Source organism: Rosa chinensis, chromosome 2 (assembly GCF_002994745.2).
Source record: "Rosa chinensis cultivar Old Blush chromosome 2, RchiOBHm-V2, whole genome shotgun sequence".
NCBI classification, from domain to species: Eukaryota; Viridiplantae; Streptophyta; class Magnoliopsida; order Rosales; family Rosaceae; genus Rosa; species Rosa chinensis.
The window spans coordinates 39,376,626-39,387,440 of NC_037089.1; the positions used below are offsets into that span (position 1 = coordinate 39,376,626).

Sequence of the window (10,815 nt, forward strand, 5' to 3'; positions counted from 1 at the left end):
TTGCAAAAGTGATGCTTTTAGATTAAGAGATTTCAGAAGTTGAGATCATTTACCTATATTGCCCTCATCTATATTCCAGCCCCGAACTCAGTTTCCCAACACTGCCGAAATTGGTTTGAAGATGGACTGAGGATTCAATGCCTACAACCCAGCAAGTTCGTGACTTCCAACTCCAATCATGGTCAGCTTTCTTCTACAGATGCAACGAAGCCAGGACTAAGCTGAGAAGAGCCGGAAAAGTCGCCGGAGTCGAGGAACCGCGACGGAGCCGAGATTTCCCAAAAACGAAAATCATCAGAACCTAATCGAATTCTGAAACTAATCACACAGGCATGTAGACCATGACGAGAATATGAGGTTTCATACCACATGCAAGCTAATCGGTGGCTGGAGTCGCCGGAATTCGCTGACACTCGCCGGAGCAGTCGGACCTTCTCACCATCGATTCTTCTTCGTCGTCCGGTGCATGGACGATCAAAGACCATAGGCGTGATGGGTACGAGGAGACGAAGAGGATGGTGCCCGTGCGCCGTCGTGGGGTGGGCGGAGGTGAAACTTCCGGTCTGGCTTAGTATTTCCGGCAATTGCAATGGTTTCTTTATCTCTTCATGTTCAAAAAAACAAGATTTTTTAGATACTATAGGGACAATTCTTATCCATTTTTTTTTCTTTTCAAAACTGACTTTGATCATAACACCCATATCCCTAAACTATAAGACAGGTAAGCCTCTCCAGACCATACAAGTGCACGACGAGCCCATGCAAAAGGTTTGGTTAAGATATGCCAGATTCCACCAAGTATACAAATGGAACCTAACCACACATGCCCTCCGATTATATCTTCCAAATCGTCCACACTAACGATCCACCCTTCTCCGCCAAAAGGGTTCTCTTCGGCGTCGGCGGCCTCCTTTCGATTCAGAAACTCAATCTCCCTCTCTCGAGCTTTGTGGCCCAATCTGGTCTGTTTCCTTTCCTTTTTAAGCCAAATCAACGGACCAAATTGGATGGTGGAGGAAATTGACGGCTGAGATCGCGCCACTTGATTTCTATTTCCTTAAATAAATTTTCAAAACTCCAAAACTTCGGAAAATCACGATAAATGGTTCGGGTATTCGAAAAATTCTCCGAAAAATTTCCTAGAACTTCACAAAGTCACGATAAATGAAATAGTAGAGTATAACTTATAAAGACAATAAATGTTATTATTTCTAAAAATATATATAAGTAACACCATTTTAACATTATGTCCTTTTTGGTCATTTTCTAAACTCACAGCACTTTTATACTAAAGTTTACCAAACACTTAAACACTGGTTTTGTACTCACAGCACTTTTAAAAGCACAGTTTATCAAACACCCAGCTACTTAATTTCACAGCTGATTATTCTTACAGTACAGCTAAAGTTGATTTTAAATTAATCACCTCGGGGCCAAACTCGCCCTAAGAGAGGCCAACTTCCTAACAGATGCCATTGCCAAAATTGGACATAACAGGCGAGCTCAAAGCTGGGTTCGAGCACTTCCTTTTCAGCTTCTTTGATTTTTCTTTTGGACAATTTGGGTGTTGGTTGAAATCGTGGCTTTCAGTTGAAGTATAAAAATAAAAAAATAAAAAAATAAAATAAATTTTTTTGGATTTGAATAGGTCGTCCTCATGCGCATTATCACCACTTGCGTCTGGGATTGGGCTGTCGCTATGTAAGTATCGTGCTGGCAAAGATTGGGCTACAAAACCTCGCATCGCATGCCATAATTACGACGCAGTGATCTATCTTCCTCTCTCACAACGCCACCCGGCACTCTCCTCTACACCAGAAACTTCATCACCATTCTCTTTTCTCCTAGCCTCTAGCCTGTCATGGCTCACCAGAAAGAATCCGATCCCATTTTGTTCGTGAGTGATGACCAACTGAGCGATGATATTGAGGACAACAAGATCGAGAGTGGCAGCAGCAGCAGTTCTGCTAGTGACAATGCTCATCGTCCTCAGATGTCGTCCCCTGGTAATAGTTTTTCTTCCCAGATATGGCCGCAGAGTTACAGGTCTGTATCTTCCATGTCTCTCTCTCTCTCTCTATATATATATATATATCAAGACATAAATCTACTGCATGCTCAACCTTGTATTGTGAACAGGGAGACACTGGATTCTTACGTTATTGCAGCATCACCAAATTTTGGTAATCTTGGATTTGTTCCACCTGGTAGTAGCTATTCCTATTCCAGCTTTAAGAGTAGTTCCGATGTGGGTTCAAAGGCTCCGTTATTGTCTGCCGACGAACGTGAACGCTTTTCTCAGAATTGGGACAAAACCTCTAGAACCCAATCATTATGGTCACAAAGGTCGACACTAAATAAACAGGTCACGGGAGAATTGCCTGCTGCCTATGGATGTAGCTTGACTCAAACCGTATTCAATGGTATTTCACGTTCTCTCTTCTCGATCTGCTTTTACGTATGATACCATTTGTTCACTTTTGGGTGTCATGTATGCTATTGATGTTGCTAATATTTCTTAACACATCAAAATTGGCGCTTCCTTAATCAAATCATGCTTTTCCTCTCCAAGTCTTTTTTCTGTGACAAGTTTTAAAATAATTATCTATCTGCTTCATTCTTTTCTGGTTGCATCACTAAATAATATACAAATATTGGCAACTATCTAATAGTAATATACCAATAACTGATCTTGCTTAATCTATGGATCTATTTCCCTTCTTCAATTACTCTATAGTTGATATATCTGTATCATGGCTCTCTTTTGATTTAATTCACAGTGTCTCTTGCACTTGGACAGGAATTAATGTAATGGCGGGAGTTGGGCTTCTGTCTACACCTTATACAGTGAAAGAAGCTGGCTGGGCAAGTATTGTGGTGCTACTTCTTTTTGCAATCGTGTGTTGTTACACAGCCATACTCATGAGATTCTGCTTTGAGACCAATAAAGGAATTACGAGTTACCCAGATTTAGGAGAAGCTGCATTTGGAAGATTTGGGCGTATTTTCATATCTGTAAGTTGTGGCTTTATTTGTTGGCCGACGACATATATGGCTTGAGTTTTTGAAAAATGAAGTACTGGCTGTTGCTATTGCTGACACACCGACGTTTACGTTCCTCAAGTCCAATTTAAGATACATAATAGTTATCTGAAGTAATCTAATATTCCTATGAGAATATTTGCCAACAAGATGATTTTATTTTTCTCTCATTTTCATTCAGTTGATTCTGCACCTTTTGTACTGGCACTAGATGATTTGTGTCTCTTACTTTATTGATATGAATTTGTTCTAGTTTCTTGATGATTTTCTTTGTACGTCTGTGTGGAGTTACTTTTCTATATTATATTTTCTCATGTTCTATCATTTTTTATTATTATGGTGCAGATCATTTTGTACGCAGAACTCTATGTAAGTAAAACATTGATTCTAGTTTTACATTATACTTGATCCATGAGTTGTTAATTGAAGAATATTTTGTTGGCATATGTGCAGTCTTACTGTGTAGAATTCATCATTTTGGAAGGAGATAATCTCAGCAGGCTATTCCCAGGGACATCCTTGAATTGGGCTGGTTTTCACTTGGACTCCGTGCACTTATTTGGAATTTTAACTGCCTTGATTGTTCTACCAACTGTTTGGTTGAAGGATCTTCGTTTGATTTCATTCCTTTCAGGTGTTGCAAAACTTTTCTGTCGAACTCCCCATTGATTTCTAATTTTAAAAATTTCAAATGATTTGATATGCAATCATCTGATTTCCTTCTTATCTTCTTTGCAGCTGGTGGGGTCATTGTTACAATTTTGATCGTTCTATGTGTAATTTTACTTGGTACAACTGGTGGGATTGGATTTCATCAAACTGCTAAAGTAGTGAACATTAATGGAATTCCACTTGTAATTGGTGTATATGGGTTTTGCTTTGCTGGGCATACTGTGTTTCCAAATATTTACCAATCCATGGCAGACAAAAAACAATTTACTAAAGCCGTGATTATATGGTATAGAAGCTACTGTTTTCTGGTATTTGGCACACACTTCCCTTGCCTTCTTTCTTATGCCTGCTCTCTTTTTTGTCCTGCAGCTTTCTATTGGCTGCTCTGTTATATGGCAGTGTTGCAGTCATGGGATTTCTAATGTTTGGTCAAAGCACATTGTCTCAGATAACTTTAAATATGCCACCACATGCACTTGCTTCCAAAGTTGCGTTGTGGACAACTGTAAGTGAGAGATTCTGGGTTCTCAGCTCATAATGAGATGTTTATATGCATAAATATTTTTGGTGGATAATTATATGGTTCTTAAGCGATTTTTCTTTCTTTTTTACAGGTTATCAACCCCTTGAGCAAATATCCATTGATCTGTTATGTTTGTGTGTGTTACATTTGACAATCATTTATGTTAAAATTATCAGACAACTTTCTATGTTTAAGTCCGTTTGTGTGCGCCCGTGCCTGTGCTCTGTGTGTGTGAGCGCGCATGCGTGCGTGTGTGTGTGTGCATTCTGAAGTTATATTAGTGGATACAATCAGATAATTTGGTAGCCTTATTTTCTTCCTTGACACTGAACAAATATGCCCTCCTGATGAACCCATTAGCAAGGAGTATAGAGGAGCTTCTGCCTGTTGGACTTTCTAATAGTTTTTGGTGTTTCATTCTTTTAAGAATAGCACTTGTCATCTCTACTGTTGGTGCTGCTTTTCTTATTCCTTTCTTTGGTAAGTTTAGCTTCCAGTACATAGTTTCATCCCTTCAAGCTCAATTAGTTCTAGATTACTTGATTGCTATACAGTGAACTCAGTATTTTTTCAAATAGGATAGTTATCCATCTTCCAAATGAAATTTATGGATTTATAGTGCCGATCACTGTTTCTTATAAGTTCTATGAGCTTTAATTGGAAATTTCGACATTCAGGCTTTTGTCAAAGAACAAAACAGAAGATGGAAATAATGATCTGCAGTTTTTTGTTTATTATAAATCTCGAGCATAATCACCAATTTCATGTGCCAATCAAATTCAGTAAACCTAATCACCTCAGTTGTAATTTTCTTGTTTCAGGTCTTGTGATGTCTTTAATAGGCTCTCTACTCAGCGTACTCGTGGTAAGCTTACACCTCTATTCAGCAAGTACATAGCTGTGGTATTTAAAATGACAATATAATTAATAATTGTCAACTTGTAATCCAGAGTAGCATAACCAGTCATGACAGCTAACCTTGAATCAAAACGAGGTCATTGTGTACATTTGATGTTAGTGTGGTCTGCTTAGCAAACCAGGCAGTGACATTTGCGCATTATTGGGTCATACTTACATGCCTATGAGAAGTACAATTTTGAGCTGCTTGCTGTCTTGGTGAACAAAATCGGTTGGGTTTTGGGTCTTGCCAAAAAAAAATTAATGCATGATACGCAACCAATCACATGATCCATGATCTGGGATTATGTATAGATTATTTAATAATCCCTTTTTGTTTCACTGATCAACAACATTAGTGTTAAGTAAATACATGTAGTCCGTGACAAAGTCGACATACATGCATTTTTTATAACGTGGCTCATCTAAGGATTGAACAAATTCGAGTAAATAATTCTGATCTGAGACAAAATTTTACTACATGGCTCGTCTGATACTTTCTTGTTTCCCTGAAATGATAGAATAATAGATTTGGTTCATAAAAGTATCGAGGGTGTTGTAACAAATTGTTCAATTTATGCAATTGTGTGGGGAAAATTGCCTTGGCAATGGATATTGATATGGTCTGATTTCTGATTTAACTCTTCTTTTCCAGTTCTTCATTAGACTAATTTGTTTGAGAATCCTATATGCAAATTGGATGCTCTGTTGTTGCTTGCAAGCTGTGATTTCAGGAATTACACATAGCATGAGATAAACGTCTAAATCTGTGCTTCTCTCTCTCTCTCTCTCTCTGTTTTTTTCTTTTTCTTTTTCCTATTGTATTAAGATTATTAAGAATGTACAAAGATATCCATATTCAATTTGATGTATTGTGTTTTTGGTTCAGTCGGTGATAGTGCCAGCACTATGCTTCCTGAAAATAGCAGGAATGAAAGCTTCGAGGATACAGGTAAGGCAGTTTAAAAGAATGGGAAAATAATCATTTACCCAATTTTAGCTTAACATTTGCGCACTTGCTCCACTAACATTTTTTTAACCCTATTTACCCAAAACACTCTAAAAGATTATTTCCCCTTTACACAATTAATTCTTTTTTTATTCTTTTTATTTATTTTTGGGATTTTTTTGCCCTCTCATTCTTTCTCACTTAGAGAGAAAAGTCATCCTCCACCTTGCTGTGCTCCTGTGACCAGTGGCTTGCCGCGGACTCCAGCGACCGGTGACCGGAATCTGGCCACCGTACTGTTGACCGGATTCCGGCGTCTGAATTTATTGCCCCCTAATAATACCTAGTAACCATATTATTACCCCACAGTAATCATATTATTGCCCCCCCAGTAATCATATTATTGCCCTCTCAGTGAATTGCATAATCTCCCAAAACCAAAATGAATACACTACATGCACAATTAATCAATTAATATGCATATTATTGCCCCCCAAGAATCATATTATTGCATTGTTGATCAGATAGTAGATCATTGGCCTCCAATACAAAGTCCAATATCTCTACTGCCCCCCAATAGACCACCAAAAATGCATCATTTTGTAGGATTCACAGATAATTTTACTTTAATACACAGAAAACAACAGGTCACTTATCAAAACACCACACTATAGTGATATTTGTCCCTCATTTCAAAGTCTACTGAGGGCCAATAATGTGTCTACTGCTTATTGGCCCCCAGTAGACCATCAAACAAACCCCACAGTTACATTGCAATGTCAGATTACTCACATTGTTGAACAGATACTAGATCATTGGCCTCCAATCCAATGGACATTAAAAAAAAATGCTATATTCCTTGCCAAAAAAATGAACTGAACAGCAATACTTTGAGGCATCAACTATTTCAAAAAAAAAAAAAAGAGTTGATGTTCAATTATATACATATATATATATATATATATATAATAATAATAATAAATTCTTCCCGGCGGCCTACCCACCAGATCGTCCATCGTCTCCGCCAACCCATAAGGAACTGCAACACTGCCTCCCCTTCACCAGAGTCATCTGCAGCACCAACCACCTGCAGCACCGATCCCAACCGCCTGCATTCCTGCCTTCGATCCAGCCTCCTCATCGGAGCCTCCCAGCCTTTGATCTAGCCTCCACCCACGCCTAGTCCCTCTCCTGCTCGCACAGCAGCATCCCATCGTCCTCCTACCCACGCGCCCAGCACACCCGCGCCGGCCAACCCGCGCAGCCCACAGCGCAGATCCCAACACAGATCGCTGCAGAATCCGGCTGGCCTGCCCCGCCGCTTGCGCACCATAGCACACCCACGTCTTGCGCAGCCCAACGCCTGCCCATCCTAGCACCACCCCGCCTGCGCACGCCCAGCACGCTACCACAGAGAGGGAGAGAGAGAGAGAGAGATCGGAGAATGGGGGATGAGAGAGAATGAGCAGATCGGGGAATGAGGGATGAGAGAGACAAGGAGATGCACATGTAATTAAATAATTGAGTTAAGGGCAAAACTATACTTAAATATTAAATTGGGTAGATGGGGTTAAAAAACTCTTAGTGGAGTAAGTGGGCAATTTTGAGTCTAAAATTGGGTAAGTGGTCACAGCCCCTAAAAGAATATCCCTTTTTTTTTTCCCCAACAATTTTCTTTGGTAGTAACTGTTGGAAAAAAAAAATAGTGAAGGAAATGACAATTTTCCAGTCCAGTGAGGGAAGTTTATTCAATTTTGAGTTGAAAGGAAAATGCTTTAATTTGATGCAACTCCTGAGTCTAGACAACAATGGTAATCATATCAACAACTGGACCGGAATTGGTTTGGTGGTCAAACTCGTAGCAATTGTTGCGATCTATTCAGTGATCTTTTATTTTCATTTTTACTTTTGTGACAGTTTCCTCACACCTTTTTTTTTTTTTTCACTTTATTCAGGTTGTTTCAAGTATCACTGTAGCTGGATTGGGAGTTGTTGCTGGAATCCTTGGTACATATTCTTCAGTATCCAAAATCGTGAAGAGTTATTGAAGATTTTAAGTAGTTGAAATGCGGAACGTTTTTGCTGTGTTGATGCTCTAGTTGTATATGCATTTACTACATCTTGAAGTAGTATTTCTACTAATTAGAGAAGTAGGCCACTTCGGACGGCCATTTCGGAAGCTGTATAAGTTATATGGAGCCTTTTAGGCCACTATAAGTTTATGTGACGTTGAGTCTTCCATACTCTACTCACTGCGAGTACTGTTTTTGTAGAAAGTTGAAACATACCGATACTTTTACGGATTTATCTAATTACTAGGGACTTGAACTGATTAATGTTAGATTGGAAGTTGAGCATACGGTGAACTTGGCACACAGTAGCCCGAGCATACGGTGAACTGGGCATACGATGATAGAGAGATTAAAATACCATTTCCGTCCGTAAAATCAAATTTTATCAACATATTTACAACATTTATTCATCAATTTATTTCATATATCAATTATATACAATACTCAAGGTTTGATAATGAAAAAAATATTGATTAAATAACAGTTAGCTCGTGAATACTTTTACAATATATCAACTATAAGACATGCTCACCTAAGGGATAGTTTTTAAGGGACTATGAGGGATAAGTGAATCTGACGGCTGAAAATAAATGCACAGTTTCAAATTGTTATATTTCTGCTTTTATATTTAATACATGTGGTTGAGATACATTTATCCCTCATAGTCTCTTAAAACTGTCCCTTAAGTTAGCAAACCTGTATCAACTATATACAATACTTTTCCTAAACCTAGGGTTCTCTGCTCTCTTACCTCAATGTTGGTGGAGGAATACTATGTCCTGTTCATGGTGTTGTGCATTATGAGCATGGCCTACTGATGCCGCTCAAAGCAAGCGCATAATTTAACCCTGAAATATCGTTAGTAGTATAAGCAAATAGGGATCGTTCTATCCGGGGATTGAGGGTACACCTGTCATTGTGAAACAAATAAAGAAAAGTATTATTTACAAAAATAAAATAAAGAATAAATATATACAATTGTATAAACAAATAAAGAATTAAAATAATAAAGTATTATTTACAAAAATAAAATAAAGAATAAATATATACAAGTAAACACAAATAAGGGGGGGATTAAGATTCTTAAAATTAAAATTAAAATAAATAAAATAAAGAAAACGTAAAAACATATATACAAGGGTGGAACGCAAGGAACAAAGATCAAAATCAATTCCATGTAATCAAATTCGATTCAAACCCTATAATTGTACTTCCAAGTCATGAGAGAGGAGTTGATCATGTGAAACATTCGAAAGCAAATGATTTCCCATATTTTACTTTTCAATGCTAATTAACCTAAGCGAAAGCACCTAGATTAATCCTATCAAACATGCAATCAAGCCCTAGAAAGCTAGTCAATCATGACATGTTCAACGCATTAGACATAGAGAAAGGCTATCAACTTAAGTGTACAACTTAGTTATGGAAAAGTCCACCTAATTGCAATCCTCTTCAATTAAATTCGATTCTTGTCCAGAACCTTTACTACTTTTGATTCAAGTTACACAAAACGAAAAGTCGATTTCATGTTCTTAAACCTAGCACCAATTACATGCAAATCCTATAAGTGTCGACCCAAATAAGATAAACATATAAAAGTTTTCTGTAAAGCAAATTTAATCGAACAAACTCACATAAGCAACTTAGAATCACAATTATAGAATTCGAAAACTTTATTTAAACATAGAAATTGGGCTTAAACTTTGCCCTAAACATTATTGTTAACTAGAAACAAGTTCATGCGAAATCAAACAAGGAAACCAAAAAGGTTACAAGGAAAAGGAACGAATTACACCGTGAGTGGAGATGGAGATGGAGAGCTAGATGGTTGGATCTTGAATCTTGGAAGCAAGCCTTCAAGGTGGATGATGGAGGATATGATCTTCACGGCTCCTTCTTCTTCTTCCTCTCCTTGCTTGAAAATGCAGAACTTTGCAACTAGAGAATGGAAAAGGAAAATGGAAAGGAAATGGAGAGACAAAGAAGATGAGATGGATGAAGGAATTGATGACTAAGGAAAATGGAGAGGAAATGGTGAGACAAGAAGATGAAATGGATGAAGGAATGTGTGGGAAAATGGAAAGGAAATGGAGAGACAAAGAAGATGAGATGGATGAAGGAATGTGTGGGAAAATGGTGAGGAAATGGAGAGACAAAGAAGATGAGATGGATGAAGGAATTGGTGACTAAGGAAAATGGAGAGGAAATGGTGAGACAAGGAGATGAGATGGATGAAGGAATTGGTTTTGAGAGTGAGAGGAGAAGTGTATTTATAGCCCAAAAAATGATGAATGGAGGGTGGAGATGAACATAAATGAAGGGCTAGATATGTTAGACAAATTTGTAAAAAATATCTTCCCACTTGTTTATCACTTGTTCAACTTGAATTGATTTTCCTCCTCAAGATTTTCCACTTGCTTGCAACTTTGATTTTCCTCCTCAAGATTTTCCACTTGGTTGCAACTTTGATTCTCCTCCTCAAGATTTTCCACTTGGTTGCAACTTTGATTTTCCTCCTCAAGATTTTCCACTTGCTTGGAGGTCCTAAAAATAGAAACTAATAAGAAAAATAGAAACTTTCCTAAAATGAAAAATGGCAACTTACTAAAAATGATAAATAGAAACTACAAAAATATAAACTTTCTACAAATAGGAACTTT

At 37.9% G+C, this 10,815-nt stretch overlaps 1 protein-coding gene across 2 annotated transcripts; it reads left to right on the forward strand.

Moving 5' to 3' along the window:
• Nucleotides 1-1,672: 1,672 nt before the first annotated feature.
• Nucleotides 1,673-8,424, forward strand: LOC112189561 (amino acid transporter AVT1A). Of its 2 annotated transcripts, XM_024328905.2 has the most exons (12): nt 1,673-2,046; nt 2,140-2,423; nt 2,801-3,015; nt 3,388-3,411; nt 3,496-3,676; nt 3,781-4,000; nt 4,084-4,219; nt 4,329-4,348; nt 4,572-4,717; nt 5,059-5,102; nt 6,024-6,086; nt 8,039-8,424. In XM_024328905.2, the coding sequence occupies exons 1-12, from the start codon at nt 1,862-1,864 to the stop codon at nt 8,129-8,131; spliced, it is 1,611 nt and encodes a 536-aa protein (XP_024184673.1). In that variant the 5' UTR covers nt 1,673-1,861; the 3' UTR covers nt 8,132-8,424. The 2 variants fall into 2 exon arrangements, with proteins under 2 accessions (XP_024184673.1, XP_024184674.1); XM_024328906.2 differs by lacking the exons at nt 6,024-6,086; nt 8,039-8,424 and adding an exon at nt 5,790-5,956.
• The last annotated feature ends 2,391 nt before the right edge of the window (nt 8,425-10,815 follow it).

What these genes read in the sequence shown, in the direction of transcription:
- LOC112189561 (XM_024328905.2), top strand. Translation starts at nt 1,862, where the DNA reads ATGGCTCACCAGAAAGAATCCGATCCCATTTTGTTCGTGAGTGATGAC. An exon ending in ATATGGCCGCAGAGTTACAG is followed by an intron (nt 2,047 to 2,139) that starts GTCTGTATCTTC and finishes TATTGTGAACAG; the next exon opens with GGAGACACTGGATTCTTACG. An exon ending in CTCTACTCAGCGTACTCGTG is followed by an intron (nt 5,103 to 6,023) that starts GTAAGCTTACAC and finishes TTTTTGGTTCAG; the next exon opens with TCGGTGATAGTGCCAGCACT.